Here is a 16,099-nt window from a genome sequence, read left to right on the forward strand (position 1 = left end):
ATTGGCTCTATCATAAGGATAAGACTGAGAAGGATGAAACCTGTTAAAGGACTGGGAAAAATCACAGAAACCAGATTTCAGGAATGATCAGGTTTTGATAGTTTCCTTCCCTCTCTTCCTATTCTTCATTACACACTCCTCCTCCCATTCTTATTTCCTCTCCACACTTTTTTTCCCTTCAAGTTTTCAGGTTCAAGGTAATATGCATTGGGACTTGGATATGTTGAAGGAATAGATTTAACTATTGCTATTTATTCCAGTATCTTTCATAGTACATAGCCATTTACGAACCCACTTAGAGTACAGCATGTCTATCCCTGGTCCTTCATATGCTCCAGTCATAGAGCTGAGAATGTAGAGTAGGCAGTGACATTTTAGGTGTGCCCAACAATTTTTACTTCACTCAGTGAGGGTGCACTAATTCTTTCCTTTCTTCTATTTGGCTTCAGCACCAATTGGGAGATTGCACAAGGTTGCTGATGTTGATTCGGCCTCATTGCTAATTTTGATATCGCACACAGCCTCGGACATTGATTCTGATTTAGTGTCTGCAGTGTTACAAGAGAAATAAATTAAAGAGTTACAATCCTTTATTTACGTACTCTTATTTGAAGGATACCCAAATCTTTATTGATGTGGGCCATCCATTAAATCCAATACTGTACTGCATTCTCTTAGTTTTAACCTAATAGAGGTCTTGCCTGTCCCTCATCCTCCCTCTAAATGTTTCTGGTCTTGATTTGTAATGGAACGCAGAGGTACTGTACACATGATCATGTGTAGGAGGTGTACCTATGCATTGTTAGGTTTACTTTAATTTTTATTTTTTACCAGCCTATCCTTTTTTTACGGCAAGGTCTTGGGCATTGGGGCAATTACTGCTACTAAATCTACTGCAGGAAGTCTCATCTACAATGCTTTTCTTGCCTCTTGCAATAAGAAGAGAAGCGCCAAGTTTGTCACCATCCTCAAGATGCACACAAGTTAATGCAACAGAAGATAGTATGCTATGGAAGGAACACAAAAGGATTTTTTGTTAACATTCAGTTCCATGAAGCCATAGAGGTTGATTTTAAGTACATATTCCATATAGGATTACCAGTATCCATTCATCCAACTAATCTCAGGAGTTTGCATATGAATATTGGCAGAATAGCTGAAATTGTAAAGCAAACTTTCATGATAAAATTCATTATTTCACAACTTAACCAATATGCATATACCTGTGAATATCCTCCCACCTCCCCACAATATAATAGGCGCAGAAGCAAACAGAGTATGGTTGCAAACATATTCTTGGTACTTACACCAACTAGTGAGGTGTAAACACCCAGACAGGCTAATCAAAAAACAAAAAACTAATTACCACCTTTTTTGCTCAGGTTGTGTTTATAGCAGATGTAATATGAAAATTTGGAAGTACAATACTATATTGCTTTGTAATATAAGAAATTGATTTTACAATGAACTTCATAAATATTGTATTTGATTAGATTTTATTTTGGGTAAATAGAAAATATGTAATGGAGAAAGTTTAAGGTTGAAGTTAGCAAAGGAACTATATTTTCCTATGTCATCTGTTTACTGTGCCTCTGTAATTGTGTAGATGTCAACAACATAAATAAAAATATATGATTGATTAATACGGTAGTATTGATTCCTGTTAATGAGTTCCAACAAAAGTACATTATTATCATGTATTCTTCTGATGTGGTGGTGTTAATACATGTATGCAACATAAATTTCATTTATTAAAAGGCCATGAGAAATTAATAGTAACTTTTTCATGGATTGTAACATTATTTTAGCCAAATGGCAATACAGTATAGTACAACTTTGCATTAATTTTTGTGATTACCATTCCAAGATACCATGTGTAACCAAATCCTGGCATTTTCCTTTTTCAGATGAAGTTATGGCAGTGCTAAAATTAGACAACAACAAAGTTGTTGGACAAACAAGTTGGAAACCGTGTTCACAATCTGCATGGGACCAAAGGTAAGATTTATTGCTTGATGAATTTTTAATGTACTGTACCAGTAGGTATACTCTGTCAGTTCCTTCAAGGCAAAGAGGGCACGGCTTGGTTGGTGACCAGCACTAGCAAATAAAAAATTCCTGCTCCCGTTATATGGTACTGTATATGAAGGCAGAATAAAGCAAGCAATTGAAATATAATGGATTTCTGATATATATTTGCCAATTATTAAATGCTCTCATAATATTCTAGCTTTTATCAACAATAAAACAAAAGATATTTTTATTAAACTTGTCAGAAAAATTTTAGGTTTCCCAGTTCCTATCTTAGGTGTTATGCTGACCTTAGGGCATAAAGACCTAGAAGGGCTTTTGCCTCCACTGGTATTGAACCCCCCACAGGGAAAGGTTGTCGCATAATTTTTCTTAATGCTTACACTAAGAACGTGTTTGATACGAATTGTGAACTTGTTTTCCAAGTTAAAAATTCTGTTGATTATCACAAACAAAATCATAAATCATCGTATGTATTAAATACGATGTGATTCGTTAATTTTATTCAGAATTAACTGGAAGTGAACTGCTCCATATAAACTACTGGTATATAAGGAGCGATTCATTTCCCAATTAAATCTGAATATACCAACGTCCTCGATCATGATGATGGACTATGCCTCTTAACACTTTCCAAATCGACAAACCACCTAGTGCTTCCGTTATTATTAATGTTTATATTAATCCAGTTCCTAAAATTAGTTTACTTATATAAATAACGAATTAAGTTTTGTATATATAACAAGTGTAGTAATAAATCTATAATCAGTCAAGCCATTCTTGTGCATTATTCTAGCATAATTCATGATGTGTTCTCTCTGCTCCCAAGAGATTTTTGACACATGGATTAAAAGGAATGGTAAGACACTTGCCAATCTAGGGGACAATGCCAGGATTGCCATGAAGGAATCGATAGGGTATAATAGATTATACAATAGTATTGTACTGTACTGTGATTGTTTCCCATTCACTTTAGAGTATTTTCATTCTTGAAACATTGCTAGCTGATCTTCAAATACTAAAATTTGTTCAGAATATCCTAACCAAAATTTTGGGGGATTTGAAATTTATGTTACCATATTGCTAGCTAGAAGTTAATCCTTGCAGGTTCTGTCTCAATTTATAAGATTTTAGTTTTGAAGAACTGTTTGAATAATTAGGGTGATAAATATACCTATTGTTTTGGAATAATTTTTTTACCAGACCATTTTTAGATTGTATATGTAATTGAGTGTAATCTGTAAAACACAAAAATTCATGTTTCTTTTGATGGAAGTAGGTTTTATAGTAAAAAGTCACATTTCAAAACTGCTGTATCCTATAGTGAGCTCAAAATATTTTTTAAAAAGATTGTTGAAAATCAAAGAAAGTCTTGAGAGAAAAAATTTCAACAGCAAGCAGGGAAGAAACCAAAGGTAGTTGTAGAAAATAAGACCGAAGCCATGATTCTATGACTAACCAAAGGGTTGCTGTAAATGACAGTGCATCTTACAAAATGTATCATGTCAGGTTTAATTTGGTGCTCATGGTAAAATTTCCTATGTAAGATTTTTTAATGTGCATTCCTTTGATGTCCTGTTAGCAATTTGTCACATAGGACTTGTAATTAGGTTGTCCTCCAACATTAAGTTTGACCTAAGGTTTTTTAGGCCCCTTAATAATTTTATTGAATTACTTTTTAATGTGAAATTCTCATTAGAAGCAAACAATTGTGATTATGTAATATTCATATGAGCAAACTTTGTTTTTTATTGTATAACAGATATGACAAGTAATTGACATAAATTGCTTACTCAACTACATTAGATGATAATCTTTATTTACCTAAAAATTACACCATTGACTCTTATACAGTATTTGATTTCACTCGAAAATTTTTATATCAAGAAATACATTATTGAACTTTAATGGATAAACCCGTATACATCAATTAGGTACAAAAGCATAGCTATTGATGAGATTCAGATATGCAAATCAAAAATTAGCCTTAAGAGGCTCATTATTGGTGGTCCTACTTTTTCTCAGCAGGATCTAAATACCTAGCTTCAATGTTTTCTGTCTTGCTTTACATTTTGTTCCCTTTGGTAGTTTCTCACACAGCTCTTGAATCTCACAAACTTTAGTTCACACCAATTTTCACCTTTAAAACAAATCATTCACGAGCCCTATGAATTTAAAGGTGTGACTTTGTTCTGGCTAGACTACATGATGTTAATGATATACTGTATTGTATATATAAATAGGAAGTTACACAAATAGGTTTTAAGTTTTATAGGAGACTAAAATGTCTTAGAAAATTTACTGTCAAGCATTGGCCTTCTTTGAAGTTTTACAATATGTTTTATGATCTGATGCAATTTTTGTTGAAAACTTTGTAGAGATGGATTTAAGCACTGTAATTTGGAATATCATGGTAGGGGTCTTCAAATTTATATGGTGTAGACTTACAATAATTAGGTAATATTAAACTGTGTATATGCAATTACTGTACATAATAATGTTCTGTGACATGAGATTTATAATTCTTTTGGTATGCAGATTTAGTATCGACTTAGAAAAATCAAGAGATTTAGAAATAGATATATATTGGCGAGACTGGCGGTCGCTTTGTGCGGTAAAGTTCCTACGGCTAGAAGAGTTCATCGATGATGTAAGACACGGCATGGCACTCCAGCTAGAACCAAAGGGACTCCTGTTTGCTGAGGTTAGTGTAAATTTTCAGCTGCCCAGTACTTTATTCAATGAATTTTATTTTGGTAAATTTATGTTGATGCAAGAAACAAAGCACTGAGGAACTATTTTTACTATTACACTTTTTATTTTGCAGATTAAATTCCTAAACCCAATGATCTCACGCAAGCCTAAGTTACAGCGACAAAGGAAATTATTTATGCAAAAGGGAAGGGTGTTGCGACCTAACCAAATGAACATAAATGTAGCAGCATGGGGAAGATTAATGAAAAATTTCCAAACTGGTCATGAACCTGTTCACCATACATCTTCTGGTGGACATTCTTTGTCCAACACTACATCTACTTCTGCCACACCTATCACAGCTGGTAAGTTTTATCAATCATTTCATTACATTTGGAATTCAGGACAAATTCACTTTTAAGAGTAGAATAATTTAGAGATTTCCTTTTGTAAATCAATCAATTTAAAGTAAACTGTAGTATATTTTCCAGTTGTGGCATGCTTACTGCAGGGAATAAGTTCCCTTTATCTGGGTATTTTCATATTTGCCTTTGTTTTTAAAAGGTTGTATTGAAAAATTACAGAAAAGCTGTTTTTCAGGTCCTAGAGCACTTCCTACACGTTTAGATTTTGAGAATGAGAAGGCCCCAGGAGAAGAAAGTGATCGGTCCTTGGCAATGTCAGAGGTGCGACCGCTCAACATAGGGGATGTGACTGGGCCCTCAGTGTCCGGTGACTTAGGGAGTCCCACTGTGGCTCCTCCACCTCCTTCTATAACCCTCGGTGCCTCCACGCAATCCCCCTTGCTCCCTCCTGCACCTCCACTTGTGGCTCCTTCCCATCACAGTATCCCCTCGTATCCAACTCCTCACGGAGGCTCGGGCTATCATCCCACACCTGGCACACCGTCCACACCCGCTCACCACAGTGTCTTCCCTGTCACACAGACTCCCACCATTCACCCTGCTCACTCCATCACTGTACAGGTAAGAGGATAAACACCTTCACTGTACATGGATAATTTAATTGGAGTTTAAGGCTTATACCTTATCCTTCTTATGCTAAGATTTGTATATGATTCAGTGGTTGTATATGCTTAGCTTTTGCTGTGCTGACTCCCTTTCATCTTGTTACTGAGGGGCCTTGCTTTGTTTTAGCACATTCTGTTTTGCATTAAAGCTTATAGGGTTTTCATTTAATCAGTATCTAAACACTTTGAAGTAATTTACAACTTGCGGCTTTGAGAGTTATTTTATTTTAGTTCTGTAAAATTATTTTTTATAGACTCATTTTTACTGTAATCTTTAATTTGGCTGTACCAAACATTATAAAGTTCAAGTTATTTGGTATCATTATAGTTTTGAGATTGGTTTTCCTTGTAATGTGTATCTTTACATAAGAGAACAGTGGTTTTAGAATTTAGCTTTTCAATAGATTTTGATTGTATTAGATCCTTTAATTCACTACTTTAGGTATTAATATTCTCCTTTAAGTACAATTTATAAAACAGAAGTACGTACAAGGTACAGTATGAACATAAAGTATGAGTAAAATCCCAATTATAAAATGAGGGAAGGTTTGTGCTGGAAATAAACTGAGCTCATAAACTCACCTTGTTTAGTAAATGTTCTAAATTGAATATAAATGTCGGGATTGATGAAACAAAAGCAGAATTATTGCAAAAAACGAAGCAAGAACAATACCATAAATTTCCAAAGTAATTAAGGTACAAAAAAATATACAGCTATTAAGTTGGGTGTGGCTATCAAAATTATCAAGAATTTGTAGACCTGGACCTGGTACATGGTTGATGGGCAAGGCTTGTTCCCCACTACATATGATAGTAATAATTTTGATGGAATCTTACTCATTGATGGAATAGTACAAGGACAGTAAAAGCACTTTCATTCTCCATTTGCATTTGTGCACTCAGTATTAAAATTGGAACAAATTAGAATGTGGATATGGATTATTAGTGGGTACACATAGTGGTTGCCTAGGATGCATGTGTACTGCAATATCACATACATGCACAAGGTGAAGTTGCTCTATACTGTGAAAAAGATCAAGTGGCCAACCGAACAAATACATTATAGGACTCAATATTGTTGATTCCTAAGATCAAAAGCACTCATACGAGATGCATGAAAAACTGTGTGCAGGATTATGTGAGATAATTCTACATTAATCTTACAATCTGTTGATGATTATCTACTACCCTAAATATATTTCAAATTCAGGTTTTGCCCTATGAGAATCTAGGTATTGTGACTCAGTGGTCTCATTAAACTACAGTACTGTACTTAAATTTGATCATCCAGTAGTTACTGTGAGCGAACACTATTATGATATCCCTGTCAGTCATATCAGTGATGTCAATTTGGAGTATAATTAATTATTAAAGTACAGTATGCCTCAGATTTCAATGAAAGACAGACCTTTATCTAGCAAAATACTGTAATTTAGAAGTCTTATTATAAGGTTCTGCTCCTTTTGAAATTATTTCAGAAACTGATTTTATGATAAACTAAGGATAGAATGTAATACTTAATGTACAGTAGTTGGTACCAAGACGACTTGGGGTTGTAGTCAACATTTCTCTCTTGCTTAACCTCCTATATTTAGAAAAGGTTTTAATGGCGCTGAATGTTTTTATGTGTGAAATCGAATTAAGTTAGGATTGTAAATTTTCAAGAAAATATTTTAAGAATTTATTTTGTAGTGAAAGCTTAAGCATTCAGGTTTTTTTCTATTTTTGATAAAAGCTTGTTTGGTAATTTCTCGTCAGTTTCCATTGATTCCACCTTATGTTATATTTTCTGAATTCTCCACTCAAAACCTGCGTAGGTTTCATCTGATATTGAGCAAGTTTAAATTGAAATGGGACTTAGTACTAAGATTATGTTTCATGTAGTTCAGTATAAGCTAACCATATATTATTGCAGAACCTTCACACATGATTTGTCATGCAGTATTTTAAAACCATCAAGTCTTTGAAGTAGATAATTTGATTAAACAGTTTTAAATCATTGTAGGTGAATTTAGTTTTCATGTACTAGGAAAGTTTATGATAGGTATTTTTCATAGGAAGTTTGCTGTGTTTTCAGTGTCTTGTGTTCGTAAAATATGAGGAAGAAAATTTGAGATTAATTGCATATATGTATAGATAAAACTCACGCTTGACTTAAGATATAGACCTCATAAAGACACATTTCTGCTTTCACCAAATCCTGCAAAGTTCAGCAACACTGGATTTTATAAATAGGTTCTTTGAGTTTTTATCCAACTATCAACTCTTGTTATATGCAGCTTCAGGGCCAACATTGACATATAAACATTCATGCCTAATCAGGAAATTTTATACTGTACTGTATACATATTTTAATTCTGACAATAAATTTTACTTACCTTATTTATCTTAGCCCAAATGACAAAAAAATTTATGGAGCACAACACAAAGAAAGAGGTAATCGTCACGGGGAATTTAACGAAGTTACTCAAGTGTAGAATTTTGTATGGATTGCTGAATTTCCGTTTATGGATTGCTACTGTTGGTTAAATTGCTTCTGTCGTTTAGCTTCTACTTAAGACTCTGTCACTAGTCTTAAATTTACATTGTGATTGATTGAAAGTCAAGTGATACTTTTGTTTCATTATTATTTGCATCATTGTCAAATAATCCTTATTCATTTATGTAGACAGAACTTGAGGCATGACAATAAAACTTTTGGTTTTTACTGTAGAGAGTATTGGTGAAGAGAAAGTTAAACATTTCAAGTAATTTGGTAAATTTGCTCTACAATACTTGTGATAGTGTTTACAGTACAGTATTGTTTGTAGTTGATGGACCCAAGAAGCAGGCAAATCATTCAGTATATACAGTATGTCTACTATTTCTAGTGTTTTATTTCTTTTCTGGTTATAGGTGTTTAGTTTGATTAGGGTAGGAAAGGAATGATATCTTATTTAATTTGGTTGGAGATTTCATATAACAAAAGATATGTTTGCATGTTAGAAATATTTTTAGCTGGTTTAAGGTGACCACTGAGTGTTGAAAAATTATCAGACATTAATAGGGCTGCTCACAAGAGGAGTGACTAAAAGTAAGATTTCAGTGTTATAAGTAGAAAAGAAATCGAACAAAAAAGAAATCACAAGAGAGCAGAAAATGATATGAGAAATGGGTAACAAAAACTCAAAATTGTATAGGGCTTCTTCCCTTACTAGATTATTATCAATAAATTTAGATAAGCACTATATACCCATGTAAATTTAAATGTACAGTAGGGTCCCGAATTACACGTGTTCTAATTACGCGATTCCTCAATTACGCGATCGATAGTTTTAAAAAATTAAATTTCCTGTATCTACGAGGCTGTTCAAAGTTCGCGAGTCAAGCACTACAAAATGTATCAAATCTATTGTCTTTTTAAGTATATAGGTAGCCCTAAATACGGTGATTTATAATAAATGTTACAAAACAATATCAACATTACATTTCATTAACATAATTTCATAATGAATAGCCTATTTAAGGATAAAATTCCACATCAACAATGAAATCAACTGTTAACTGTGCGAGTCCAGCTGACAAAATGTAAACAGAAATGTGGTTACGTTCTCGGCAATCTTTATCTTTCTCCAACCTTACGATAATTGTAATGGTAGTGTTAATGATGGTATATTAAAGCATTATTTTTGTTTAGTACAGTATATTTAAAAGCCTTATTTTTCCCTCTGGGCGTTCAAGGTTTTCACGAGTAGACTGGGTTCGTTTATCGGCAGTGAATAGCCTAAACTTCGGTAACGAGTCGTCAATATTTTGTCATATTTTAAACAGTATACATTTGATTTGCAAACATTGGTTTTGTAGAGTAGACGGTAAAATAAAATCGAGAGAGAGAGAGAGAGAGAGAGAGAGAGAGAGAGAGAGAGAGAGAGAGGGAGAGAGATAAATCCCCCCCCCTCTCTCTCTCTCTCTCTCTCTCTCTCTCTCTCTCTCGATTTTATTTTACCGTCTACTCTACAAAACCAATGTTTGCAAATCAAATGTATACTGTTTAAAATATGACAAAATATTGACGACTCGTTACCGAAGTTTAGGCTATTCACTGCCGATAAACGATAACAAACCCTTTAATGCAAACTAACTGTATCCTTTGATATTCCTCTATATTTATCACGAATTCCTTCTATACCTCCTCAGACACTCTTATTTCAAATATCTAAATTATTCTTATCACAACTAACACCATCTAGTCATTTTCATTCCATTATATCTATTATTCCTCTGGATCTTATTCCCTTTCCTTATTCTGTTTATTCGATGGGATTCGTTTTTCCCTTTACCGTCTTTCAGAATCTATTTTTAGCCACTGGCAACCAAATCCCCCCTTCCCCCGTCTCCTACCGTCTCCCCTGCGAGTCCACCCAGCCTATCTCATCACTTCCCCCCCCCCCCCCCCTTCATCCTCCCCTGTTCTAGGTCTGTAACCTTCTGCGTCATAATCTCTCTCTCTCTCTCTCTCTCTCTCTCTCTCTCTCTCTCGTTATACAATACGTACAAATAGATGAAGAAACCAAAATCGGTTTTCTTGAAGTGTCAATTAAATACAAAACGAAAAAATTATACCGTGTATACATCCATTTCAATCATAGCTTAAAATACGGTAACCGATTTCGTCCGCAAACCACTATTTTTTAGGAAACACCATTCTATTCCAGAAAATTTCTACTCTTTAAATGTCAATTGCGCTATAATAAAACATGTACTTATGTTGTTAAATTTCGGGTGTGTTTTAAAAATCGAGTATTGCTAACTTATTTTTGTTTTGCTTTTGGCTGTGATCACATCAGCTGATGTCTAGCTTCCGCGCGAATACAATAACAAAGAATTGTTTACACAATTTCTTAACTTATTCAAACCATCTATACAGTTAATATTACATAAACACCAATGTGTTATAACCTATCATATTTATTGTTTAGTACTTTAAAACCATCCCCCCCCCTCTCTCTCTCTCTCTCTCTCTCTCTCTCTCTCTCTCCTCTCTCATCGAACGTTATAGCGGTAACCTAATTGTTCGGTGACTTTAAAAATAGGCCTAGTACTTTCTTCTTTTACCTTTTTTGCATATGGATCCATAATTGAGGTGGGTACAAGTTGACTTATAACTGAAGTTAGGAAAAGTATTTTAGATATGGAAAGGACAATTATCTTTCGTAACAGTTTAGAATTATCGTAAGTTATCACTCTGTCATTAGCGGCAGTTTGCTATTGTGGATTAAACGCATAAGGAAAAAAAAATTTCCAGCTTTGCTACGAATTTAGGAATTTATATGGATACGGTAAGTAAAATATTTGTAATAACATAATGTTTACTAAATGTTTGTAATATCATTATTTATGACATAGATCATGTGTGTTTAATGCATTCGTTTGTTTATTATGATCGAAGATGGAGCGTAAACAAATGGAAGGTTTCCATTTCAGGCGGCATCATAAAGAAAAACATTTCATAAATGGCATTCATTTCATTTATTTGAAAGTTCTAATAAAAAATAATTAGAACATTGGTAATAACAAATTCAACATATAATCTATACTTGGTAAAATTGCTGTCAATTCAAAAACACAGATGTATAAATGCGTCTATTTCTTCGTTGTGATCAGAGTTAAACGTAAACAAAACATTGGTTGTCGTTTTCTATTCTGCTTTTTAGCGTGTTTAGGAAACGCATGATATAAAATCGCCTTTATTTTGATAATTCTGGATTTTCAATCATACAACAAGCTAGTCTATAGAGTGATAGTTTTGCTATTCACCAGTTGTATTATACAATAGATATGACAAACATTAAAATTTGTCTGTATTTTGGGTTGTGTTGTAACGGGAAATATATGGTGTTTACACCTATCCTGGTTATAATTTTAACCATTTTTCAAGTTATTAGAACTTTAAAGTATATTAAATGTTTTATTTATTTACAAAAACAATTTGATATTATAAAGAAATACAGTATAGTACAAAGAAAGTATTGGAAATGGGTAGTAAACACATTTGAATAGGCAAATTGCTGGTTGCCATGGCCACAATGGAATTATTTTTGTTAGTTGTGTGTTTCGAAATTCGCGATTTTCCATTTACACGAGGTCATTAATCGACCAAATTCTCGCATAATTCGGGACCCTACTGTAGTTATAAATATGGCAATGCATGTTTCTTATATAAATCAGAGATCTTTAAATTTCAAACTTGAATGTGTGCATCTTTCATGTACCAGGTGGCGAAAAGACCTACTTCAACTCCACCCCCACCGCCCCCAAGGCCACTTTCTGGCACTGTCACCATCACCGTACCAGCGTCGCCTGTAGAGCCCGATGTTAAGGTAAGTGATGCTAACCGTAGATGAATTTCCTTTTAAACTTTAATTTTTTATATGTATTCCACTGTATTGATTCTGTTTGGAAGGGGATTGTAAACATGTTATACAATTGATATTTCTCAATGGTAGCACCATGTTTTAGTGGTGATATGATGATTGCCCTATCACATTCAATGATTGAAGGAATTGGATCAATGTTACTTAAAGCTTTTTGATATTCTTGGTAGTTTTAGGAAGTTAGGTTAACGTCTTTGTGTTGGTTCATTTGTAGCTCTATAGTAATGAGTTGTTGTGTGTTTGTTAGCATTTGTATGTTCGCTGAGGTTGTTCTAAAATCTTTAGCTCTGTAACCAAACAGTTGGGAGAGTCCCTCATGGCATTTATTTTGGAATTCTGATTCAACTAAAGTCTGTTTATGCGCCTGTTTAAAATATTAGGAGTTTTTGAAATGAGGAGGAAATCTACTAATTTACATGCTACTTCATTTAATTGATCATAATTCAAGATCCTGATTTAATAAAAGAAGGTATGAAAGTTATTCATTAGCTTTTATAAGTTCAAATGACTCAAGATTACTATGGGGCCTCTACTGTAAATTCACTCATTTTAGTTATTGTTTATGATTCAGTCTTGTTATTAGTGCTGCATCGAGAGTTCAAGTTAGAAATGAAAGTACTGTGTACATATTGTGATCAGGATACAATTTTTTTTATCAGAACCTGTTAGTATGTCCTGATTGTTAAGCAGGGCTTTGGAAAAAAATTGACGCGCGAGAGAGTGGGGGAGTAGAAAAATTATTAAAGATCATTATGTCATGATGAGGAACCTTGACATAATATGAATTATATTGATAATTATTTACAAACTCTCTCCTAGAATTTTTATCATGAATATATGTGCATTGCCAAGTATTTTTACTATTTCACTGGTACTCATTACAGCATTGTAGTTACATTATGTATTTTACTATTTTTGGATAACTTCTATAATTTTCCTAATCATTCATAGTCTCAACCTGGGAAATTTAAGATAGTGTCCAATTATAAAAGAAGACAGGTTGAATTATTCAAGGAATAACTTTCTGTTTATCGAATTGATCCTAGGAAAGACCTCTTTTTTTTTTTTTTTTTTTTTTTTTTTTTTGACAAACATATTTTTCACGGGTTGTAAGAGTTTCTTCGATATCATAGGATAGCTTTAGAATTAACTATGATGAATAATGTGTTTTGAACTTCACAGTTGGTTACTCAATTGGTCTGAAGATCCCTTTTAAGAGAACAGTATTTATTTAGGAGTGCTAATCTCGGTAGTGTTCTTGATTGTGGAGTTCTTTGTAAACGCTCATACTTTGGTAACCCTATTTACTGGTGAAAATAATGGTGATGCTAATAATGCTGAGAACTTTTGTTGGTAGTTTTATTGTTGTTTTTGTATTGCTTTTCTTTTGAATCTATTTATAGGTGTAAAATTTTCGGGTGTTTTTTATATACATTTACAACACAAATCCCAATATAAAACATTAGCTAGGCTAATCATATGATCCAGTGTCTAGGGTTCTGTTAAATATTAAGTGACACATTTCCTAAGTAACAAAGACTATTCTTGATAATTTTATATATCTCTCATCCATCTGTAATGACAGAAAAATCTCATCTCAACTGATGTGTAGTTTAAATTTGGCCGTACAATAAATTTGAGAAATATATATAAAATTAACGACTAATAAAATAAAAGCAGGAAAATTTCGTAATAAAATAGTTGGACAAAGAAGTTTGTTAATCTAACATTTGATAAGCTAAATGATAACGCTTGCAGATGAAACCGGTTTATTTTGATCTTTGTCGATCATTGAACGACCGGAAAGAGGGCTATTATTATTATTATTATTATTATTACTAGCCAAGCTACAACCCTTGTTGGAAAAGCGAGATGCTATAAGCCCAAGGGCTCCAATAGAGAAAAATAGCCCTGTGAGGAAAGGAAATAGGTAATAAATAAATGATGAGAACAATTAACAATAAATCATTCTAAAAACAGTAACAACGTCAAAACATATATTATTATTATTACTTTTATTTGCCAAGCCACAACCCCAGCTGGAAAAGCAGGACGCTACAAGCCTAGGGGGCCCCAACAGGGAAAACAGCCCAGCGAGGAGAGGAGGAAACAAGGGAAAATAAAATATTTTGGAAGAGTAACAGCATTAAAATAAATATTTCCTATATAAACAATAAAACTTTTACAAAACAAGAGGAAAAGATATTAGATAGAATAGTGTGCCCGAGTGTACCCTCGAGCTAGAGAACTCAAACCCAAGACAGTGGAAGACCTTGGTACAGAGGCTATGGCACTACCCAAGACTAGAGAACAATGGTTTGATTTTATGGAAGGTAGTGGCCCATTAGTGTTAATCTAACGCGGAAGTTTTTATTTTAATTTATCTCTATGAAATTATATATCTTTTATGTGTTTTTCATCTTGAACATTAAAAAGTTATGTCGTTGTAGTTAACTTTGAGAGTAGCCCAAACAATACTGTGTTAGGTATAGCAACCATATACAGTTTCTTTAATACCTGCCCATTTTGTGAAGAAAAAGCAGTCCTTATGAAATATAACAGCAGGCCAACTAGCTTCATAATGAAATAAGGTAGTTTCATATATTTGTTATTAAAATTCAAATACAGGACTGCAAAAAAAAACTTTGATCTGAATGATAATGCAGTACTGTAATTGTAATCTGCAGAATAAAATACCTGAAAGTGGAACAATTCAAATACAAGGCAGAAAAAATAACAAATTATTATTATTATTATTATTATTATTATTATTATTATTATTATTATTATTATTATTATTATTATTATTATTACTTGTTAAGTTACAACCCTAGTTGGAAAAGCAGGATGCTATAAGCCCGGGGGCTCCAACAGGGAAAATAACCCAGTGAGGAAAGTAAAACGGAAAAAATAAAATGTTTTAAGAAGAGTAATATCATTAAAATAAATATCTCCTATATAAACTATATAAACTTCAACAAAACAAGAGGAAGAGAAATCAGATAGCATAGTATGCCTTAGTGCACCCTCAAGTAAGAGAACTCTAACCCAAGTCAGTGGAAGACCATGGTACAGAGGCTATGGCACTACCCATGACTAGAGAACAATGGTTTGATTTTGGAGTGTCCTTCTCCTAGAAGAGCTGCTTACCATAGCTAAAGAGTCTCTTCTACCCTCACCAAGAGGAAAGTGGCCACTGAACAATTACAGTGCAGTAGTTAACCCCTTTTGTGAAGAAGAATTGTTTGGTAATCTCAGTGTTGTCAGGTTTATAGGACAGAGGAGAATATGTAAAGAATAGGCCAGAATATTCGGTGTATTTGTAAGCAAAGGGAAAATATAAAGATAAATACATGAAAGTAAAGTGTAATAAAAGTAACTCGTCTTAAGAGACAGTTTAAATTTCAAGCGTAACATAAGGCACAAAAAGTTACTGAGAGTCATAGATATTTGGGTTCTTTCATTCTATTGGCAGTGGCCAGTAGTTTTTGGTTATTTTCGTGTAATTAGTAATATTAGTACTTTAACAGGTGGAAATGTGGGAGGTTGGGCTGTGGCACCCTAGCAGTACCAGCTGAACTCGGTTGAGTCCCTGATTAGGCTGAAGGAACATAGAGAGTAGAGGTCCCCTTTTTGTTTTGTTTCATTGTTGGTGTCGGCTACCCCCCAAAATTGGGGGAAGTGCCTTGGTATATGGATGGATGGGAGTACTTTAAAAAAAAAAAGGCGCTATATGAAGTTTCTGAGTCAACAGCTTTCATAAAATTTATCACTATGAGAGAAATTAAATGTACACATGCATCTTGACAAGTAACTATCATGCAATAAAGTGTGTATGATTTAGTGTGTCCTCTGGTGCTTTACACCTCTCTTCCCATCTCTCGGGCTTCTCTCTTCTTTTTGGCCGTCCCATTGCCTTACTCGGAAATGT

General features: G+C 33.7%; 1 protein-coding gene across 1 annotated transcript in view; it reads left to right on the plus strand.

Annotated features, from left to right (window-relative positions):
• Nucleotides 1–16,099, plus strand: part of LOC137623220 (uncharacterized) — a 268,465-nt gene that overhangs the window by 23,849 nt on the left and 228,517 nt on the right. The window contains 5 exon segments of the mRNA XM_068353940.1: nucleotides 1,908–1,998; nucleotides 4,570–4,735; nucleotides 4,859–5,090; nucleotides 5,326–5,711; nucleotides 12,010–12,114. Coding sequence (XP_068210041.1) covers nucleotides 1,908–1,998; nucleotides 4,570–4,735; nucleotides 4,859–5,090; nucleotides 5,326–5,711; nucleotides 12,010–12,114 — 980 coding nt within the window.

The sequence above is a fragment of the Palaemon carinicauda genome, chromosome 30 (assembly GCF_036898095.1).
Source record: "Palaemon carinicauda isolate YSFRI2023 chromosome 30, ASM3689809v2, whole genome shotgun sequence".
Lineage (NCBI taxonomy): Eukaryota > Metazoa > Arthropoda > Malacostraca > Decapoda > Palaemonidae > Palaemon > Palaemon carinicauda.